Genomic DNA, 24,449 nt, shown 5'->3' on the forward strand with positions numbered 1-24,449 from the left:
AGTATACTGTACCATCACACCAGTACACTGTAACATCACACCAATACACTGTACCATCACACCAGTATACTGTACCATCACACCAGTACACTGTAACATCACACCAATATACTGTACCATCATACCAATATACTGTACTATCATACTAGTATACTGTACCTTCACACAAGTATACTGCACTATCATACCAGTATACTGTACCATCATACCAATATACTGTACTATCATACTAGTATACTGTACCTTCACACAAGTATACTGTACCTTCACACCAGTATACTGTACCTTCACACCAGTATACTGTACCTTCACACCAGTATACTGTACCTTCACACCAGTATACTGTACTATCATACCAGTATACTGTACCATCACACCAATATACTGTACTATCATACTAGTATACTGTACCTTCACACAAGTATACTGTACTATCATACCAGTATACTGTACCATCATACCAATATACTGTACTATCATACTAGTATACTGTACCTTCACACCAGTATATTGTACCTTCACACCAGTATACTGTACCTTCACACCAGTATACTGTACCTTCACACCAGTATACTGTACCTTCACACAAGTATACTGTACTATCATACCAGTATACTGTACCATCACACCAGTATACTGTACCATCACACCAATATACTGTACTATCATACTTGTATACTGTACCTTCACACAAGTATACTGTACTATCATACCAGTATACTGTACCATCATACCAATATACTGTACTATCATACTAGGATACTGTACCTTCACACCAGTATATTGTACCTTCACACCAGTATACTGTACCTTCACACCAGTATACTGTACCTTCACACCAGTATACTGTACCTTCACACAAGTATACTGTACTATCATACCAGTATACTGTACCATCACACCAGTATACTGTACCATCACACCAATATACTGTACTATCATACTTGTATACTGTACCTTCACACCAATATACTGTACTATCATACTTGTATACTGTACCTTCACACCAGTATACTGTACCTTCACACCAGTATACTGTACCTTCACACAAGTATACTGTACTATCATACCAGTATACTGTACTATCATACTAGTATACTGTACCTTCACACCAGTATATTGTACCTTCACACCAGTATACTGTACCTTCACACAAGTATACTGTACTATCATACCAGTATACTGTACCATCATACCAATATACTGTACTATCATACTAGTATACTGTACCTTCACACCAGTATATTGTACCTTCACACCAGTATACTGTACCATCACACCAATATACTGTAGCATCACACCAGTATACTGTACCATCACACCAATATACTGTACCATCACACCTTTACCATATACAATACGATATATATGATACTGTATCACCATACCAATTTATTGTACTATCATACCATGATACTTAACTATTAATATGGACACATATGAGAAAATTACGATGCAGTTTCTCCCACTCAGATCATCGGTATGTTTGTCGGTATGTCCGTTATTTACAGGCCACAGCGGAGAACGTCGGCTGGAATTTGTTCCCACGTCACACAACCTCACAATCTTTTTTATCTTTTTACTTTTGTTTTATTTTAAAGCATCAGGACTGAAAACATCAGCAGCAAGAGCAGGACAGGAAGCGTTCTGGGATACATCAATATCAGTCCTGATTATTCTGCCTAGTCGGGAGATAAAATGACACATGAGGAGGACCAGAGCGTGAACACACACACACACACACACACACACACTCACAATCACACACACATTTAAATACACAGGTTATGCTGGTTTACGTCTCTTAATGCTTCTGTTCGACCACTTTTTATCTTCATGGTTTTCAAACACTGTCCGCATTAGATGGTAAATGTTCCTCCTCACGCCGCACCGCCCAGCATGACGTGCTACAGCAGTCCGTTACTCACACGGTTGAAATGAATAGTTTAAACAGAAATCATCCTAAACAATGCTGCTTTTACTTCAGATGTAGTTTATGATGTAGATTGTGTACGCCAGTGTGATCAGGTTCCAGGGTTTGGAATGCGCTGGAGCTATAAGGTAAATGTAGCTACCAAATAATCAGAGGTGGGTCGGGTAGCATAGCATTCAAACATCGAAATGTAAATAAATGTGAAGGCTTCACCGTCAGCATTAAACGAGATCCCAGCAAAACAAACCAGTCCAAAGATATAAAAGAGCAGGTCTTTCCTCTTCCTGTTCTGCTGGTACTGCTGTGTTTGTCTAAAGCTCTGAATTTTCAGCCCTTTTACTAAAAAACTTGGAAGGATGGAAGGATCTCTTCACCTGACAATAATGGCAGCATTTTCTTTAGGTCTGTATGCACAGATACAGACGTTGTTTACATAAAAAAAAGCTTTTGGTACTCAGACAGACCAAACTCTAGACAAGCTTCATGGGGGGGCATTTATGTTTTGACGGCATCCATACCATCATCCCGTCCATGTGGGCCTGAACCCTTGGAGGTCGAGAAGAAAGGCCCTAATCATAGTCTATATTCATATATGCTTAAAAATGGGGCCCCACCCCTGTAGATTTGGCCCCCCAGTGTTCAATTCATGACTACGGCTGTGCTGTGAACGACATAAACGTAAGTTCCCAGAGGCAGCAAAGATTCTCATGCCATTTATTCAGTGGTTTGACTAAATGCTAATCTATGCAGGTGACGCTGGCGGCTACTGTTCAAATTTTAGTTATTTAATATATAGAAATTATCCTTGTTTCTAGACTCATTCCAGTCCATGTTATCAGCTACACTTACCATATAGAAGCACTTTGTAGTTCTACAATTACTGACTGTACTCCATCTGTTTCTCTGCATGCTTTGTTACCCCCTTTTCATGCTGTTCTTCAATGGTCAGGACCCCCACAGAGCAGCTATTATTTAGGTGGTGGATGATTCTCAGCACTGCAGTGACACTGACATGGTGGTGGTGTGTTAGTGTGTGTTGTGCTGGTATGAGTGGATCAGACACAGCAGCGCTGCTGGAGTTTTTAAACACTGTGTCCACTCACTGTCCACTCTATTAGACACTCCTACCTAGTCGATCCACCTTGTAGATGTAAAGTCAGAGACGATCGCTCATCTGTTGCCGCTGTTTGAGTCGGTCATCTTCTAGACCTTCATCAGTGGTCACAGGACGCTGCCCACAGGCGCTGTTGGCTGGATATTTTTGGTTGGTGGACGATTCTCAGTCCAGCAGTGATAGTAAGGTGTTTAAAAACTCCAGCAGCGCTGCTGTGTCTGATCCACTCATACCAGAACAACACACACTAACACACCACCACCATGTCAGTGTCACTGCAGTGCTGAGAATCATCCACCACCTAAATAATACCTGCTCTGTGGTGGTCCTGTGGGGGTCCTGACCATTGAAGAACAGCATGAAAGGGGGCTAACGAAGCATGTAGAGAAACAGATGGACTACAGTCAGTAATTGTAGAACTACAGAGTGCTTCTATATGGTAAGTGGAGCTGATAAAATGGACAACAAGTGTGGAAGGTGGTTTTAATGTTATGGCTGATCGGTGTATATGAATAATATAACACCAGCATGAGCAGAGTGAGTATAAGCATCAGCAAAAGCAGCAAAAATATTGAGCTCAGGTGTATTTTTAAACACATCTACTATAAAATGACTCATTCTGACTTCTGAGAACTAGTGGATCCAAAAACCGCTGAAGATGACTGCTGAAGAGGAAGACGACGACCAAATATGATGATCATGATTCGGTCAGTTTTTTTCAGCCTCTAGCCTCTTTAATAATATCAGACCATGTAAAAACATACAGAGTATTATTTATTTTCCCAGTCTGACGAGTTTACTCCCCGAGCACTGCTTTTGTTCCTCAGGCGCTTCTTAAAGTGGAGTCTAATGGATTTTTTTGAAATCGGAGGAAGGAAGTTCAGCTCAATGAGGGGAAAGGTGTGTGTACGTGTTTCTGAGTGTGTGTGTGTATTTGATCGATTTGGACAGGAAAGGGTCGGGATAATACGTCGAGACTCTATAGCCCGTAATAGCGGTGAAAAGGTCGTTCCCATGAACAAAAATAGACACGAGCGTGGTCAGCCGCTGTAGATGGAAATGATGTGATGGTGTGGTGCAGTAACGGCATTGTTTGTGGATCTGAAGCTGCATGAATTATTTACAGGGTTTAATACGACAAAGTTCACTGGATTTGTCTTCAAAGCTTCATTTACTGTCACTGAACAGTTTGTCCTGGTCAGGGCTGCAGTGAGTCTGGCACATCTGGGAAACACTGACTCCTGGGCCAGTCTCCTGTTTATACTACTGGAAGGGACAGTTGTAGCCTAGTGGTAAAGGTACTGGACTAGTAATCAAAAAGGTTGCTGGTTCAAGCCCAACCACTGTTAGGTTGTCACTGTTGGGCCCTCGAGCAAGGCCCTCAATTGCTTAGACTGTTGTGTATACTGTCACAGTACTGTGAGTCACTCTGGATAAAAGCGTCTATTAAATACTGAAATTGTACATGTAAATATAAATGTTGGAAACCCAGAAGAAAAGCCACTGCAGACACGGGGAGAACGTACCAAACTCTCTACAGACAGTAACCAGACGTGAAGCTTGAACCCAGGATCCATGTTGCCCTGCACCACGCACTCTACCAGCCTCACCAGCATCTTCGGTTCTGGCATTTTGATGTTTATAAGATGTTAAAATGGTCATAAAGATCTTCAGATATGCTTCACAGTCGTGTGCAAACGTTTTTGCACCCCTTGCCAAGAAACCACTACTAAATGTGCAAGACATTTAAGCTCTTTAACGTTATTTTATAATAAACTGTCATGCTATGGTAATAAATAAAGCAACATGGGCTCGGGAGTACTTCAGAAAACCGTTGTCACTAAACACAGTCCACCACTGCATCAAGAAATGCAACCTAAAACTCTGTTACACACAAAAAAAACCCATCTTTTCTGGAAATGGGGGTTTGTCCTAAAAAAAAAGCAAGTTGTGCTTATGGTAATATTATCTGTGATTGTGGGGCAGGACGGTGATTCAGGGTCCTCATGATCTGGGTTTGAACTCCCTTGTGGTTTCCTCCGGGGTGCATCTGTACCGAAATATATACGTTTCTTTTACATGGGAGATAATTTAAGGTGCACTGCTGCATTTTATATTAAGTTTAAGGTAGAAATAAGCAAATAATAAAAATAAGCAACAATCCATTTCAGTACTTCTGTTTCTGAGAGTCTGTTCCTCATATTATACACCTTATATTGTGCAAATAAGATACAAATGACGGGCAGAAACACTCCCGGGACAGGGCGACTTACTACTTTCAGACACTAATCCACCTACTGGCAGGTACTGGTACCTACTGAGGGGTTTATGCATGCCAGTCCACTTGAGATATGCTGTATGTCTGTCCACTATGTAAATGTATTGTTAAAACCAGTCGGTGGTTTTCGAACACTGTAATCTAGCGCCATCTAGTGAACCAGAGAGAATTCGAGCTTCAAACAAACCTAATGTCTAAAAGTATGTGGACACCTGATTATGAGCTTTTTAAATATTCTTAATCAAATGCGTGGTCATTAATATAGAGACCCCCCACCACACACACCTTCACCTATTATGTCAGGCTAGAATAGCTTCCACTTTTTTGCAGACCCACTGGTAGCTTAGTGTTTGGGGTACTGGAATAGTGATAAGAAGGTTGCTGGTTCATGCCCCCCACAACTGACTAGTTGTCACTGTTAGGCACCTAAACAAGGTCCCTTAAAGCTCAGTTGTATTCAATTTAATGCGTCAATGCAAATTTGTAAAGAAAGGAAAAAAAAAAAAGAAAAATTAATGTGCCTGCCATTCCAGTTCATCTCAAAGTGTTCAGTGGGACTGAGGTGAATGCTTTGTCCAGGTTACTGGATTCCCACATAACAAACCTGTCAAACCACGTCTTTATGGACCTCGTTTTGTGCACCGCAGCACAGTCATGATGGAAAAGGACAGGGCCTTCCTTAAAGTTAACTTAATATGTGTTATTATTATTATTTTTAATTATTTAATAATTGATGGGTAGCACTGTCACCTCACAGTAAGAAGGTCCTAGGTTTGATTCCCAGGTGGGGCGCTCCGGGCCCTTTCTGTGTAGAGTTTGCATGTGTGACGGGTCGAGATTTGTGGTATTTTCAGACTAGTTAATGCTGTGAACAGAGGTGGAAAGTAACGAATTACATTTACTCGCGTTACTGTAATTGAGTAGCTTTTTTGTGTACTTGTACTTTTTAAAGTAGATTTTACAACCTTTAATTTTACTTTTACTTAAGTAAGTTTTTTATTAAGAATTGCAATTCTGCTTACAAAAACTGCTGCAGTGAATACTGTAATGGAAAATAAACTGGTGCTAAAATAAAGGAGCTGTAATCTAGGTATGGAGGAGGGAGAAAAGGGTGATTTAAAAGTTGAACATGTTTGGAGTTTGATGTTTCGTTATTTGACAACATAGTCTGATATCAAACAATGGCAAAGTTTTGTCTCACATCTTGAAGGTTTTCTTTGGGTCATTTAGTGAAAGTCACAACACCTGTAACCTTGACTTGTTTTGAGTTATGAGATTATGAGATTGTTATGAGATTTGTTTTGCAGTATGACTGTTGAAAAGAAGGCTGGTCTATAGCCTTTACTTAAGCTGAAACTTAAGCTGACTTGTACTTACTTACTAACACTCTTTTCCATTTCTTTAAAAAAATAAAAATAAAAAAATAAATAAAAAAAACTTCTTACTTCTGGTTCTAACAGGGTTTTAGCAGATTTGTGTTCTTGGACTGTTGTCCACTTAATCTAGAGTAATGAAATGTTTACTATGGAAGCACTTCTGTAAGTCGCTCTGGATAAGAGCATCTGCCAAATGCCTAAAATGTAAATCTATAGAATCCAAAATTAATGCCAACTTCAGTGGTTATACAGTTTAAAAAAGTTTAATGGGATGGTCTGTACTAAAATGACACATTGCACATCCCTAAATATTTTAAATGTTGTATCAAAAATTTTTTCTATTAGATTTTAATTAAAAACAACTATTGTGAGATTTATATCCACTTGTCCTGTTTGCATTACACAGGAGAGACGCCCCCCCACCCCCGCTGTTAAAAAAGTAAGTAATGTTTACTCTGAGTACATTTTAAATGAGTTACTTTTTACTTTTTACTCGTACTTCAGTAAAAACTCATTAAAGTAATAGTACTTTTACTTGAGTACAATGTTTTAGTACTCTTTCCACCTCTGGCTGTGAATGTATTTTAGAGTAATCTGTAATTCTATGTTGTATTGGGACCAATAATACTGTTATTGTGCAACAGTATCTGTAGGAGGAGCAGATACAGGAAAGGGAATCGACTCCAACTCAACTTCATCTTCATCTTCATTCATAAATGAACTGTTGAGAAGAGAAGCTGTGCTAAACTTTCTGTTTCCATATCTACCTTGTTTAGGTGAGATTACTTGTCTAAAGTTGGTTGAAATGATTTAGTCGTTTAATATAACTTTATATTTCATGTTAAAGTTTTTTTTAAATATTTGCTGAAGGAAGTATTACTATTTGTTAAAGTAATTTGATGGAATTGCAATGAATGTAAATAGTTAATTGTGCTTTATTGTTATAGCAGCTATTTTAGCAACAGAAGCAGAACTAATTACTGTTCGTTCAAAAAAAAAACTATAAATATTGTAGTTAATGTTTTAGTATGTATTGAATGTGTAACATCAGATAAAAATACTTTTGTAAACGTAATTCACATTTTAAGAGGTACTGAAACTGCTTTATGTAGAATTCAGATGGGTTTATAATGTAAATGTATTGAAACCAGTCAAATGAAGAAAAGGAACTGTTATAAAAAAGCGGTTGTGTGCTTTACTTTCGGTTTAAACATTTACCTTGTTTGGGCATTCACATGTTCTCCCCGTGTCCGCTTTGACTTATAAAAGTCACTAGAAGCCGCTAAATGACGTCATCGCCTAATTTGCATAGGGGTTTGCACATGTTGACAGAGTTATATATTATTATTATTAGATATTATTATAAACTATAGGAAGCACTTTTAGATAGATTCATTTATCTGTATCTCAGACATGTATCTCAAATTCTTTTATTAGGATTTTAATTAAATTAAAATGTAATTTTATATTAGCCAGTGTACAAAACATTGTGTAGTAAATGATATTCTATCCCTCTATGAGGAAAATCTTTTAAAGTTTTGCCTCCGTGATTTATTGTACCATGTTGGATAAGATAAGATCCCAGTGAGAAAACTATAGATCACACAGATCTTATTTATAGCTACAAAAACATGGAATAAGAAACAAATCATTAGAACTGAACTGACAAGGGAAAAGCAACAGAAATTGTATACAAGCATCTATAAGTACAAGATAACATAATAAATGAATTAGACACAACCTTGACTGTACCAGTTAAACTAAAAAATAACCGAATAGATTTTGTGTTGTCGTAATGTTCAGGTATTTAAGAATGATTGGCTTTCCTAGAAGTATAAAAAAACGCTCTAAAATCACTGAACTCGTGTATAAACGTGGTTAAATAAAACGTTAACACACAGCAGTAGATAAACAGCTGTTATTCAACTGTATGCAATCATGTATAGCTGGGTCATTCTATAATTTGGGGTACATTTCACATCACCAAAAAGTACAAAAACAATGTTCTTTCTTAACAGAACAATCAGTGGTTCAAGTTAATATATTCCTTTAGTGTAACATATCCACTAGTTGCAAAACTTAAACATTATTATTTTTTATTTTTTATTTTAAAGGGACAGTAGATGTAGACTACTAGGTAACTTAGTTGACAGGTAACATACTTGACAATTTCCCTATTTTGACCCATAACTTCAGTGGTAGACCTTGCCTGGCTGACCACATGTCATTTCTTGAACAGAATAATGTCTAATTTGAACATACATTTGAATTAAAATTATAAAAAAAATTGTAACCATAACAATGTATGTAACATAGTTGACGGTCAATTAATATGCTCAATGACAATGTTCTATTATAGATAAAATATTTGAAAAAATAAGAGAACATTCACCACAGTTTGTTCAATATGCCCTCTACAGAGAAAAATGATATCATGTAATGCTGGTCACATAGTTTTAGAACAAACCATTTTTGAGTTGCTGAGTGGAGTTCTGTTAGTAACATAGTTGACAGAACTTTTGCGGACATTAATAAATAAATATATTTAAATTGTTTAAAAGAGAAACTCAATTTAAAAAATATTATTTTTCTTTAGTATTTAAACTATTGAAATAAATAAAAAAAATAGATGTTGTTGCCCTTAATAATTTTATTCATTATTTTGAAACCAAGGCACCCTCAACTTAAAACACGGACACAGCAAAAACTGTTCATTTAGGAACATCATGACAAATTTCAAGCTAAAGGAAGCATAGGATGCACATAATGTTTTTGTGATATTACAACATGTTTTCCATTAATAGGTAAAATATGACATTTTTAAAGAAAATAGTTAGAATAAATATAATTATTATCATTGGACATGGAATGTACCCCAAATTATAGAATGACTCAGCTAATGTGAGCACCTTGCATAGTTCTGAAATAGAATTAAAAAGAAGTCACATAATAACGGTATTACCTGCACTTCAACTTCAAGCTTTTCAAGGAAACCACACCTTAACCGCTAGCAGAAATGAGGCAAAGGTAGCACGAGTGAAAAACAGATGTGCGCATGTGCGGTAGGACCAACTCGAGGGTACTTTAGTAAAATGAATAAACAGAACAGCAGCAATTGGAGATACAAAATTGTCCCTGACCGTGGTTGACATTTACGGAAGCGTATTGCTGCCACACAGATAAAATAAAAAGCCGTCAGTACGTCGTTATAACGAGAAAAGGATGTCGTTTTAACGAGAAAGGATGTCGTTTTAACGAGAAAAGATGTCGTTATAACGAGAAAAGGATGTCGTTAAAACGAGAAAAGTTCATTACCTCAGATGCTGCATAGCTGATGGAAGCGTATCTGCTGATGGAGACACAGTTTGCACACATGCATGATGCTGTAGTTTGTGTAACCCTGCAGCTTGTTGTACCGATCAAGATTCTCCTTTAGGAGCAACAATGTCTAAACTTAGTTTATTATTCAACATTTGTCTGACATTCGGCATTCCGATCTAAATAAGTGCTTTAAAAAACACATAAGACTTATTTTATAATTTCTTACACGAATAAAAATAGTCAACATACTACAAAAACAATTTTATGTTAATTTTAAGATTACGTCTATTTATCTAAAGAAAGGTTATAATGAAACCGTTTATCAAGCTCCCACTTCATCTAATGAGTTAGGGACCGTCATCAAACTAACTGAGAAACGTAGGAGACATTTACTCTGCACTTATCCAGACTAATAAATCCATTTAAATCTTGTATGATTTGATGAATTAATGTCAAACAATTTTTACACAAACACATCAATGTTTCTCACCTACTACACACACCTTATTGTTTTTAAATAACATAGTATTTCTTTTACATTACATTTAAATAAAGATCAATAAATCTGTAATAAATTTATATTTCAAATATACAAATTATATACAAGATTTAAATGGATTTATTAGTCTGGATAAGTGCAGAGTAAATGTCTCCTACGTTTCTCAGTTAGTTTGATGACGGTCCCTAACTCATTAGATGAAGTGGGAGCTTGATAAACGGTTTCATTATAACCTTTCTTTAGATAAATAGACGTAATCTTAAAATTAACATAAAATTGTTTTTGTAGTATGTTGACTATTTTTATTCGTGTAAGAAATTATAAAATAAGTCTTATGTGTTTTTTAAAGCACTTATTTAGATCGGAATGCCGAATGTCAGACAAATGTTGAATAATAAACTAAGTTTAGACATTGTTGCTCCTAAAGGAGAATCTTGATCGGTACAACAAGCTGCAGGGTTACACAAACTACAGCATCATGCATGTGTGCAAACTGTGTCTCCATCAGCAGATACGCTTCCATCAGCTATGCAGCATCTGAGGTAATGAACTTTTCTCGTTTTAACGACATCCTTTTCTCGTTTTAACGACATACTGACGGTATTTTTTTTTTTATCTGTGTGGCAGTAGTACGCTTCCGTATTACAGACATTAAACTAATGGACTGATGAATATTGTGCAGCTCCCGGTTCTGTCATGAATGTAACCAATAGTGTAAAACATGACGTTAAAAAAACTAATAATAATAATTGATTTCACGTTAGAAGTTCTGAAGTACCTGAACTCGATAAATAGAAGATAAGATAAGAGATAAGATAAGACTTTATTGATCCCCTTAGGGAAATTAAATTGTTACAGCAGTATGAAGAAAAAAACAGAAAGAAATACAAGTGAAAATGTTGCACACATAGTGTGTAGTTATTTACTCTAAAAAAATATCTAAGAAGTAATATATACATTCGGATATGCAAAATATATTACTAAAAATATATACTAAAGATGTGTCCACATACTTTTGGACATGTGGGTTGTTTCAGGTTACAAACCTTTGTTTCCGCGGCTGATGACTTAAACAGAAACTTGAGCGAACTTTTTGTTTCGGTTTCATCCCTGAGAGGTGAGAATCACTTCACTGAATCGGTTCTTTTTTAAACATACCCTTTTGAATTGAGTTATATCGTAATGAATCGTTTGTTCGGCTCAGAGGGAATCGATTAGCGGTTGAATCATTATGAAAGTGAAACTATGAATAAAAACCGCAGTCACGCCATCTGCACTATAACGGGGCTCGGTCACGTGTTTTACGGTAATACAGCTGTGAAGATTTGAAGAGGGTAAATCGTCTCTTTACAGCTTAATATACATTATTATTACCGAGTTCTGATGCACATAAAGTGTAGCAGAAACAAAAGTGTGTTACAATCTATAGAGAGAGCAATGTAAAAAGTTAGAAATTCAGACCTCAGAAAAAAACAAAACAATAAAATTAGCAAATCAAATTGTTATCAAATGAAACCACTATGACCATGAAGAACACTTACTGTGGTGCTCATGTGTTGATTTTGAGATAATTTTACTGTAGGAATTTGGAGTAATCAAATTGTTATCAGAAGAGACCCCTAAATTCATAAAAAAACACTTAATCCAGTACTTATGTTGTAATTTTGGGACAACTGTACTGTAGGAATTTGGAGTAATTGGATGGCAAACGTGTGTAAAGAGTGTATTTGGTTGTAATAGGAGCAATGTTTAAATATCAATAAAATAAGCAAATCAAATTGTTATTAAATACCAATACTATGGTCTTAAAGAACACTTACTCTAATACTCAGGTTATAATTGTAAGACAATTTTACTGTAAGAATTTGGAGTAATGGGATGGCAAACTTATGTAAAATGTTTAGACCAAATCAAATTGTTATCAAGTGCCACCCATACATTCACAAAGTACACTTAGTTTAGTACTCATAGTGTCATTTTGGGACAATTTTATTGTAGGAATTTGAAATAATGGGATGGCAAACTTATGTAAAGTGTCTTCAGTTGTGTTTAGTCCATATTTGAAGTCCAATAAAATTAGCAGATCAAAAGTGCCACCCATACATGCATGAAGAACACTTCACTTAAGGTGTTATGAAGACATAATGTGATAACAAACTTAAGTAAAGTGTCTATTCGGTTGTGTACAAACCACATTTGAAGATCAACCCAGTTTGCCATCCCATTATTTCAAATTCCTACAGTCAATTTGTCCTAAAATCACATGATGAGCACTAGAATAAGTGTTATTTATGAAAGTATTGGTGGTACTTGATAACAATTTGATTTGGACTTTAAATTGGATTTAAAAGTGGTGTAAACACAACCGAATTGACATTGTACATACGTTTGCCATTCCATTTTTTAAAATTCCTGCAGTAAAATCACACTATGTGTACTAGAGTAATAGACACTTTACACAAGTTTGATATCACGTTACTCCAAATTCCTACAGTAAAATTGTCCCAAAAACACAAGATGTGTACTAGAGTAAGTGTTTATTATGAAACTAAGTGTGGCACCAGATAACAATTTGATTTTCTTTTTTAATTGATCTTCAAATATGGTCTCAACACAACTGAATAGACATGTTACACAAGTTTATCACATTAATCCAAATTTCTGGAGTAAAATTGTCCCAGAATCATGTGATGAGTACTAGAATAAGTGTTCTTCATAGCTGTATGGGTGGCATTTCATAAGAATCTTGTTTGCAAATTTTATTGGACTTTAAATATGGTCTAAACACAACCTAATTGACACTTTAGATAAGTTTGCCATTCCATTATATCAAATTCCTACAGTACAATTGTCTCAAAATAACATGGTGAGTATTAGACTAAGTGGTCCTCATGACTGCACTTGATAATTAATTTTATTGATCTTCAAAATGTGGTCTGTACACAACCGAATAGACACTTTACACAAGTTTGATATCACGTTACTCCAAATTCCTACAGTAAAATTGTCCCAAAATCACATGATGTGTACTAGAGTAAGTGTTCTTCATGCATGTATGGGGGTGGCACTTGATAACAATTTGATTTGCTATTTTTATTGGACTTTAAATTTCTAAACACAACCGAATTGACATTTTACATAAGTTTGCCATTCCATTATTTTAAATTCCTACAGTAAAATTGTCCCAAAATCACAAGATAAGTACTAAAGTTTGTGTATTTTATGAATCCAGGGTTGGCATTTGATAACAATTTGATTTTCTTTTTTTATTGATCTTCAAATGTTGTCTAAATACAACCGAATAGACACTTTACACAATTTGATTTGCTAATTTTATTGGACTTTTAAATGTGGTCTAAACACAACCAAATTGACATTTTTAAGTTTAAGATCTGGTCACAACAAATTCCCACAATAAAAACATCTTTAATGTATTTAATTAATAATCAAACCAATGCTCTTCTTTAATGTAGTGGATTTCGTGCAACAGAATACGATAGATTATGTTTATTAAACTAATTAAGCTAATTTAACAACATGCAGCATTTATTTGTATTTTATTTATTATTTCATTTTCCTAAGTAATAGAGGAGCTTGTTCAACATGAGTGTGAGTCTGAGTGAGCAGTATGAGGAGAAGGTGCGGCCCTGTATTGACCTGATAGACTCTCTGCGGGCTCTGGGTGTGGAGAAGGACCTGGCACTGCCCGCTATAGCCGTGATCGGTGATCAAAGCTCGGGCAAAAGTTCAGTACTGGAGGCGCTGTCTGGGGTGACACTGCCCCGCGGGAGTGGTGAGTAAAACATACAGTCTGCAGATAGGCAGAAAAGTGGGAAGAAGGGGGGGAAATTAGTGTTTTACACCAAAAACCAAAAGTTTATGTACATTTTTAACAGAAAACAATGATTTATTCTTTTCTTTCTGTGATGAGATGATTTGAATAAACTGATTTAAATATCACCAGAGCACAGATTTACATATAGCAACCTAAATTATTCATTATTTCAGTTTGTGGCCTCCTGATTCCTCATTAGTCTTAAGGCTCGTTTGGGGCACTCAAGGTGGCTCAGCAGATTCGACCGGCACCCAGTTGTCCACGTCATAAGGATGGTAGGCTGAATAGGGATTCGCCTCCTTGCTGCTGAAACAGCGACTCCTACTGTCCGATCAAGGCGTCGCCAGATTACAAATGCTGAGTGGCATCATGGTGCCTCCTCAGGCAGTGAAGTTGCCAGATTGCACAGAAACGTTGAGTATTTTTTACCCTTACAAACACAGGTATCGTGACTCGATGTCCACTGGAGCTGAAGATGAAGAGGAGCGAGGATGAGGATGTGTGGCACGCAAAGATCAGGTACCAAAATCACGAGGCAGAGATTAAAGATCCAGCAGACGTGGAGCAAATGATCAGAGAGGGTAATGCCACACCTGAGAACCTCACACTATATAAATGTGCTTTTCCTTATCAGTACTGGTTGTTTATGGTGACACGGTGCGCGATATGGTTTTTGTTTGTAGCTCAAAATGAAATAGCCGGCGTCGGCGTCGGCATCAGTGACGAACTCATCAGTCTAGAGGTGACGTCGTCAGACGTTCCTGACCTAACGCTTATCGATCTGCCTGGCATTGCCCGCGTAGCGGTAAAAGGGCAACCTGAGAACATCGGGGAACAGGTGAGTGACCAAACGTATAACCGGTTCTTCAAGAAATCAACAGTAGAGCACATTAATTATAACCTGAGTGAAGAGAACAGAGAACACTGGCACACGAAACTGGTGGCACAGAGGAATCCAAATAATTCCAGGCTAACAATAGTGAAAGATCCAGTGTTCCGCCAGCAGAATTGTACGATATGCATGAATGCGATGGTCAGACCAGCCTGAATGGAAATCCAACTTTCCTGGCAAATGTTACGAGCTGGTGCCTTACAACTCCTGGCACTTGGTGGGCATCACCACTTACTCTACGAGAAGGGGTGTCCTATGTCAGTTTAAGGTTCCCTTCTGTCCTCCTGTTTCCTGGTGCCCAACTTCCTTTATGCTTGGTGCTGCCACACTGCAACCCTGACCAGGATAAACTCACCCTATGGTTTTGGGTGTCATACAGGATCATGCTTCCCGAGGTTCTAGGTTCGATCCTCACCAGCAGTCTTTACCTGTCATTACATCCACTTGGTGTTCCTGAGGGTACGCTGGCTTGTCCCCACTCTCCAAAACATGCAGAGGGTGGATTGGCTGTTCTACATTGCCCCTGTAAGTGAATGTGTAGGAGTGTTACAGCATGACCCCGGACCCCCTGCCACAGTGACCATTAGCGCTTCCATCATCGGTTCATAAAGACTCGTGTGGACGTGGAACGTGACATCTAGACCCGTCTCATTCTCTCATAGATCAAGAGGCTGATCTCAAAGGTCATCGCAAGGCAGGAAACCATCAACCTGGTGGTGGTGCCGTGTAACGTGGACATAGCCACCACCGAAGCACTGAAGATGGCACAGGAAGTTGATCCAAAAGGCGAGAGAACCCTTGGTCAGTGTCGGCTTTTCAAAACCAATTCAAATGTGTCTTTTCATTTTGGATTTTCCCAGCCTTCTCATTCCCTAACACACCTACCCGTTGACAGGCATCCTAACGAAGCCCGACCTGGTGGATAAAGGCACGGAGGAGACGGTGGTGTCCATCGTTCATAACGAGATCGTCAACCTGACCAAAGGCTACATGATCGTCAGGTGTCGAGGACAGAAGGAGATCAAGGACCGGGTCCCTCTGAGCGAAGCCACTGACAAGGAGAAGGACTTCTTCAGAGATCACCCGCACTTCAGGTGAGCCGCTGTCCAGTTGTAGCCTCAGATTCCTGCTCCTGGCTATTTCTCCTGCAGAACTGCCGCTCACTAGATGTTTTTCTTGTACAATTCCTATTTCCAGAAAAAGCAAACACAGGTTTTCTCTGGTCAACTTTATTGTATTTTGTTAATTTGAAATGAATTAGAATTTGATGCCTGCACCACACCCCAAAAAAATTGAGACAGAGGCCTGTTTACCCCTGTGTCCATCAGCTTTTCTATAATTAGGACTTTTTTGCATCTTTCTCTTTGTGTAACAGAGTTTCAGGTTGCATTTCCCGATGCAGTGGCGGACTGTGTTATGTGACCACAGTTTTCTGAATTAGGCTTAGTTTTTAAACTTTTTTGTGGAAAAAACTGAAACAATTAGGTCTGGCATTACTTACTTGGGTATAGTTTCTCCACTTCCACCGCCGTGCCCAGGTGTGTTTGAAAAGTTTGAGGCTGTTTCAATCTCCGAATTAACAGATTTGGTGCTGAAAACAAAGCCAACAACCTCCCCACTTGATGTGATGCCCCCACAGATAGTTAGGGAGACATTTGATATATTAGGACCTTTTGTCCTGGATATCATTAATACTTCCCTAGCCACTGGTACTGTTCCAGCATGCTTTAAACATGCTGTAGTTACACCTCTGCTCAAAAAGCATAATCTTGATGCTACAGTGGTTAGTAACTATAGGCCGATTTCTAAATTACCATTCTTGGCTAAATTGCTGGAAAAGGTTGTATATTCTCAGCTTTTACCATTTTTGAGTAGAGATGGTATTTTTGAGATTTTTCAGTCTGGCTTTAAGTCTATGCACAGCACTGAATCTGCTCTTCTGAAGGTGACAAATGACTTGCTACTTACTGTTGATGAGGGAAATTGTGCCATCCTCATTTTATTGGACCTTAGTTCTGCTTTTGATACTGTTGACCATGACATACTTGTTGATCGCCTGGAAAAGTGGGTGGGGTTACAGGGAGAGGCCCTGAATTGGTTCATATCTTATTTTAAGAATAGAACCTTTTCAGTGAATATTAGCAGCTATTTCTCTTCTTCTGCTGATGTCTCTTGTGGTGTTCCACAAGGGTCCATACTAGGGCCCCTCCTTTTTTCTCTCTATATGCTGCCATTGGGTCAAATAATTAGGAAGCACAATGTCAGCTTTCACCTGTATGCTGATGACATACAGCTTTATCTTCCCATTAGACCAAATGACAATGGCTCGTTAACATCTCTTAGCAGTTGTCTTGAGGACATAAAGAGGTGGATGGCTGACAATTTTCTTCAGCTGAATGAAAGCAAGTCAGAGGTTATCGTTTTTGGGGGTCCTCATCACATCAATAGTGTCTCCAATAACCTTGGTCACTTGTCTACATGTGTCAAAACATCTGTGAGAAATCTTGGTGTTATCTTTGACTCTGACCTCCGATTTGATAAACAAATCAACTCTGTGGTAAGGAATAGCTTCTTCCAGCTCAGAAATATTGCGAAGATTAAGCCTTTTCTCTGCTATTCTGACCTGGAAAAAGTTATTCATGCATTCATTTCTGCAAGAATTGACTACTGTAATTCTCTGTATATTGGGATTAATCAGTCTCTGTTGCGGCGCTTACAGGTAGTCCAGAATGCAGCAGCAAGGTTACTGACTAATACCAAGAAAAGAAATCATATTACACCAGTCCTTGCCTCACTACATTGGCTGCCTGTTCAGCACAGGATTCAGTTTAAAGTGCTTTTATTTGTTATTAAAGCGCTTAATGGTCAAGCCCCGGCTTATCTCAGTGGTACGCTTTCTCCCGCAACCGCACAGCGATCTTTAAGATCAGCCACTCAGAATTTGTTGACTGTTCCTAGGGCTCGTTTGAAGCTAAAAGGTGATCGTGCATTTGCAGTTTATGCTCCGAGGCTATGGAACACTCCACCTCCTACTATTCGACAAGCACCTTCGGCCGCTGTTTTTAAATCACTCCTAAAAACATACCTTTATAAGCTGGCATTTGAACAGTGAGGAGCTGTGTTAATTTTAATTGTTTAGTCTATTTTTATCTGTTTTATTTTGTCTCTTACTCTGTATTTTTATTTGGTTCTTACTTTTTTAACATAATGTTGTGTTATGTATGCTTATTCGATGTACAGCACTTTGGTCAACGTAAGTTGTTTTAAGAGTGCTTTATAAATAAAATTTACTTACTTACTTACTTACTTACTTAAATTTATCACAGTAGCGTGGCGGCTGTCTGAGCTCAAAAGTCACAAACATTCAACAGAGGTTTCCGGCTTTGCATTACACGATCTGAGATCTCTCCAGAATTCCTGAATCTTTTCACAGCATTATGAACAGTAGATGGAGAAAGACTGAATGGACATCACTGCTTGTACAGCAACAGCTCCTTTAATACCCAATCATGATTCGCCCACCTGATACTGACTCACCTGTTTGTTATTGAACTTTAAGATTCTATAAACTTCTCACTCTTAGTTTGCTCCTGTCCCAACTTTTCTGGAGTAAAATAAAAATTCAAGAGCATGATAAGCATGCCACAGATCCATCTTCTCACCGGATCCAGACCAGCAAAAGCCGGGCCTTTTGTTTTAATGTATTTTGGTATTTGAGGGGATGCTGAATCACAGTCTCTCACACACACATGTGCAGGTGAAGTTCTAGCAGGCTGAATCTTATAGCCAGCGGCACCGTCTTGTTCTTGGTCTCATTGCTTCTTGTATTCTGTACACTAGGTGAGTTTTAAATGCGCCGATTTTTTTTTTTTTTTTTTGCAGCATGCTGTATGAGGAAGGTAAAGCCACCATCCCCAAACTGGCTGAGAAACTCACGCAGGAACTCGTCCATCACATCGAGGTAAAAATAACCTGGTTTGTGCATCATTCAGGTGTGTGTGTTCAGAAATCCTAAACCTAAATGTGCGCGTGTGTGTGTTTGCGTTTAGCGGTCTCTGCCGCGGCTGGAGGAGCAGATCGAGAAGAAGTTGGCTGAAACTCAGGCCGAACTGGAGCGCTATGGCTCCGGACCCCCCACAGATCCAGAAGGGCAGATCGCCTTTCTGATAGACGTGAGCAGTATTACAAAATTACACACCCTTTATATCGTGCTTTTTTTTATCAATTCTTTTTGCTTTCCCCCTGTTCACCCAATCCAGTCATGTCCAATTGGAGCATGGGCATGGTCTCACAGAGCCATGCACTGCTATCCGCGATCGGCCGCTCCCAGTCAGACACCTACCGGCCAGCAGAGGTCGTATTTTACAACCATGGTCCCTCCTCATGCAGACACACAGCCAATTGCGTGTCTGTGTAGGCGCCTGACTGGCTGATAGCAGAACTGAGATTCGAACATAAGAGTTTGAGATCTCAGTGGGTTGGGTGGGTTAGTGAGTCCTAATAGCGTTTACAAAGTGCCGTGCCATCATCAGGCAGTTGCTTCTCTTGCAGTAGGGTGATTTTATTTCCGTTTGTTTTGATAATCATGACAACTGGCCGAGTAACAGCATAATATTCAGAATATTTTTTGGGACGTTTGATGTCGAGGACATGTAGAAAAATGTGACGTGTTATGTTGTGTGTTAGAAAATCACAGCATTCACTCATGACATTGTGAACCTGATGACCGGAGAGGAGCTGAGGAACGTGCAACACTTTAACATGTTCTCAGAACTCCGTTGTTACTTTGCACAATGGAAGGATCAAATAGATTCATTTGGACAGAAGTGTGAGTATATGAATGTTTACTGTGATTTATTATGGGAAGTTATTATACTAATTGACTAACCGACAGTCAATCAAGTTTCCTTTTAATTGTGTCCACTATGATGACCGTGATTCAATTTCATTTCTTAAACCAGAGATAATTGTCAGTAATAGATGATGAATCTTTGGGAATTTTCTAGTCAACCAAAGATTTGAGGATGAAGCGGGGGACTACGAGATGAAATATCGAGGCCGAGAGCTCCTAGGCTTCATCAACTACAAAACCTTTGAGATGATGGTGAAGGGGCAGATCAAGCAGCTTGAGGAACCTGCCATCAAAATGCTAAAAAAGACCTCAGGTATACATCATGAATGAGTTTATAGAAAATGTTGAATGCCTTTCTGCACCGCCCTAGTTTGGCTGGTGAAGGGAGTGCAGAGTCACACTGTGAGCTGTCGTTGTCTTAGCTGATACAGCTTTACTTTTGAAGTTGTGATGTTTTGTTTGTATTAGTGCTAATGGAGATTCTTTTGACTGTCTTTAGAGCTCATTAGGAAACGCTTACTCCAGCTGGCTCAGAACAGCTTCGGGGGCTTCCCCGACCTCATCAAAACAGCAAAGGTAGGTTTCAGATCATCAAGCCTGAAATAATATTCTGTGGAACAAGAAGTCAAAACATGGATCGTGTTGGATCTGGCAATAAAAATATAGTGGCAGGAGGGCTGAGGGACACGTGAATTCTGCTCTCTACCAACAAATCCTAAAAGAGTATGATGCATCGTCAGTCCAAGATCTAAAGCAGTGGTCCCCAACCACCAGGCCGCAGATCGGTCACCGGTCTAGAGATCACTACAAAAGCAATAAAAAAAACACCGCTTCCATTTCCAACACACTTCAGGTGTTATTGCCTCTTATCGTCACTAGGTGGGAGCAGCGTCTCATTGTAGGGAGGAAAGCTCAGGGTTCCCACTGATTTTCCATCTTTTGTGAGTAGCATTGTTATTCTATTTGAAATTCTCCCGCCCCCACCGATCTGTAAAATTCTATCTTATATGAAACCAGTCAGTGGTGCAAAAAAAGGCTGGGGAGCCCTTATTTAAAGCTTAAGTTCTGTTGCATTTTTCAATAAGGCAATGATCAGAAGCACAGGATTAACCTGTTGGATAAGCCTAGTTAAAATTCAAGGCTTGAGCTTAAGAAAAAAAAAAAACCAAAGCACAGAGTTTTAATGTAGTTTATTTATCTGGATGATGGTTAAACCGTCCTTATGGCTGAGAACAACATGGGAGGAGACTTGAGACTTTGCTTGAGCTCATTAGTAACTGAGTCTTTTTTTTCCACTCCAGAACAAGATGGAGAACATAAAGCAGCTGAAGGAGACGGAGGCCGAGGCGACGTTGAGGACTCAGTTTAAGGTGGAGATGATCATCTACACCCAGGACAGCATATACAGTAACTATCTGAGTAATATAAAAAATAAAGATGATCAAGAGAGCCTTAGGGCTTCTGCAGTTCTGCAATCCAAACAGCTCAGTTCCAGTTCTTGGCTTAAATACTATGATAACGAAGCTTCTCTTTGGGAACTGATGCGCCACCTCAAGTCCTACTACGACGTAAGTGTTTATATCAGCCAAGTTGGTTCTATTTTGGGAAGGTTGGGTTACAATGGTTTAAGACTTCCCTTAACATCCAGAAACAGTTGTGTAGTGTGCAGCTGAAGTTAACTAACGTGTTCTTCTCTTTTGATCGAACCTCGGCGTGTTTAGATCGTGAATAAGCGTCTGGCTGATCAGCTGCCGCAGCTGGTGATGTATCTGCTGCTGCAGGAGTTGGCCACGCAGCTGCAGAGAGAAATGCTTCACCTCGTCCAGGATAAAAACAACATCGAGCAGCTGCTGAAAGAAGACCGCGACATCGAAAACAAGCGCACCAACCTGGAGCGCCGCGAGAAGCGTCTGAAGGAGGCCCGCAGCTACCTGTTCAAGTTTTAGGATCCATCGTGTGGTCACGTTTAGGGCCCGTGTTGGTTACTGGATTGTGTTTGTTACAGGCTCAATGAATGTTGCGATCGACACAAAAAATTAGTTACGGTTTTGAGAATAAAGTCGAAATGAGGGATGTTGAGGATTTGGTAAAGTTCTGCATATGTATTGGTTTAAAAATTAAAACCTCCTGCACATCAGCACCAGTGTGTTAAAAGCTTGGCAAGAAACTGCATTTATTTAGAAGAAGCAGACAACGTTTGTTGAATCCGAATTTGCCGGTCGTGGCGTCTGAGCTATGATGCTCCCTTTCGGCCCTGCTTCTCTAAAATGGCAGCCTTATGATTCTATGGTCATCCTCCACATTTCTGTCCATAACATTTCAACTTTATTTTCAAAATCATTTCCACTTTACTCTCTAAATCAAAAATGAACAGTGGCCCTAATATGCTGTGGTAGTATTAATCTGTAGCTGCTTTATTATTGCTGTAAAGCTACAACTGTTTTACACAACAACGATATCAATGTTACATATCTATCAGTATTCATCTGACTGTATCTGATATTAAAGGTCAGATGTAGCTGTTATTAAAGATATAGTATAGTGCAGGGGTGCACAATTACATTACACAAAACATACAAGGGAAACTGGGACTGTTGTGGAGGGCTGGACCAACAGGCTAAACCTGATTGTGCTCAATATTAATTGAATCTGTTTATATAATACAATCCTGTTTTTTTAATGTTAGGGATAATTTTTGTTTCTTATTTTTTCTCGGCTTGTCATCATGTCAGCCGTTCTGTTGAGTATTATTTGTGTAATGTTTGGTGACACCACTGACTGACGTTACATGACTTAAGATTTGGCAGTATTTACTTTCGCTTGCGGGTTGTTGGTTTCGTAAAAACATTTCCTAAAAATGTTGAGGGTTTATCGGGAAACATTTGTTTATTGGTGAATTAACTGAAGTAAAACATCATATCAATCTGTCGTTCTTGTTAGCATATGACTACTAAACTGTATTTTTTTCGAAAATTAGTGACCATGAAGTTCGTGAACCTGGTTTCAGTGCCAGAAGTGACACGTTTCCACCAAAAAAGGCAAAACTTACAAGCAAAGCATTTAACAACGAGTGGTTATCAGACCCATAATTAAAAGACTGGATAAGATTGGACAGGACATATGGAATAAAAGACACAATGTTTAATCATGTCAACAAATGATTGTTTGACTGTTTTACAAAAGTATTTTTGTCATAAAGAAACATGCAGTTGTTAGTTCTGAGGTTTGAACTTAGTTTTCTTAATCTGGGTTTTTCTGGGGTTTTTTTTACTTAAGAAATTTGTGCTGTTTTTTTTTTTTTTAAAGTCCAGTAGCAACACTGGTTAAAATGTGAACAGAAGAATAATAAAGAAAGCAATGTTAAACGGCAGCAACAACGAGTCTGTGTGCTAAATCTTCTGTGAATAAGTGTTCCTTAAATACTGAGAAACACATACACATCTACACCGATAATACAGATAAACTTTGTGGGTAAACAATTACTGACAGTAGCATCTGTTGCTTTGTAAACTGTGGCAACCTCCTCTACCCATATTTATCAATTGAAAGAGACCCCAATAAAACCTCCACTGACCAGATGATGTTTGTCATTCCCAAACATGGTAATGCCACAATAATGTGTGTTGTTCTGTGTGTGTATGAGTGCAGGAGGTGCAGCAGTGTCAATGGGACAAACACTGTTAGTTCTAACTATAGGTGTGCAGGTTTTTGTGGGTTTTTTTTGCACTTGATACACTCATATAAGTAAAACACATCATGTCGTTGTTAGTTGACAACAAGCACACTGCATATCACTCAGCGAATACCATTCCTGCAGTGACTAAGCATCATGACTTAGCATCATGCTAAATACAGCATACAACTTTCAGAACTGGAAATAAGGAACATCCGGAGCTGGCTGGTTGGCGGAAGGTATAGTGTGGGGGATTGGTTGGCGCGTGTTTACCTGAGCGGAAGTAAGCGGTTAGGGTTGCACCTATTAAAAAATACAACGGGTCTTACACCGTCATAGGGACATTATCAAAATGTTTAATTTAGCCTTTAACATTTACAGTTTAGCATTTATTATTTTCATTCTTTATAATAATAAATCAGAACCATATTTTAGGCATAACAACATGCATGAAGAACATCATGTACCATTTTTTTTCAATAGTGCAAACAACATTTTTACATAATACAGAATTCTTTAAACATGCAAAACAGCAATTTTACTTTTTACTTTACTTTGGCTGGCTTTTTTGTATTATATTTTGTTAGAATTTTATATCACATGTACACTGTGAATTTGATATTTTCTTCCACAAAGTAGTTTGAACTAGTTTAAGTAATTTTAGTTAACCAAACTA

General features: G+C 38.4%; 1 protein-coding gene across 1 annotated transcript; it reads left to right on the top strand.

The window, feature by feature from the left end:
• Positions 1–7,431: 7,431 nt before the first annotated feature.
• On the top strand, positions 7,432–23,463 carry LOC134329432 (interferon-induced GTP-binding protein Mx1-like). Its single transcript, XM_063010694.1, has 13 exons — positions 7,432–7,477; positions 14,104–14,314; positions 14,800–14,937; positions 15,040–15,194; positions 15,911–16,049; positions 16,144–16,342; positions 19,131–19,209; positions 19,298–19,420; positions 19,935–20,076; positions 20,255–20,413; positions 20,600–20,676; positions 21,402–21,668; positions 21,822–23,463. Exons 2-13 carry the CDS (start codon positions 14,125–14,127, stop codon positions 22,044–22,046), a joined length of 1,893 nt encoding a protein of 630 aa, XP_062866764.1. The 5' UTR covers positions 7,432–7,477; positions 14,104–14,124; the 3' UTR covers positions 22,047–23,463.
• The last annotated feature ends 986 nt before the right edge of the window (positions 23,464–24,449 follow it).

The sequence above is a fragment of the Trichomycterus rosablanca genome, chromosome 15, assembly GCF_030014385.1.
Source record: "Trichomycterus rosablanca isolate fTriRos1 chromosome 15, fTriRos1.hap1, whole genome shotgun sequence".
Taxonomy (NCBI): domain Eukaryota; kingdom Metazoa; phylum Chordata; class Actinopteri; order Siluriformes; family Trichomycteridae; genus Trichomycterus; species Trichomycterus rosablanca.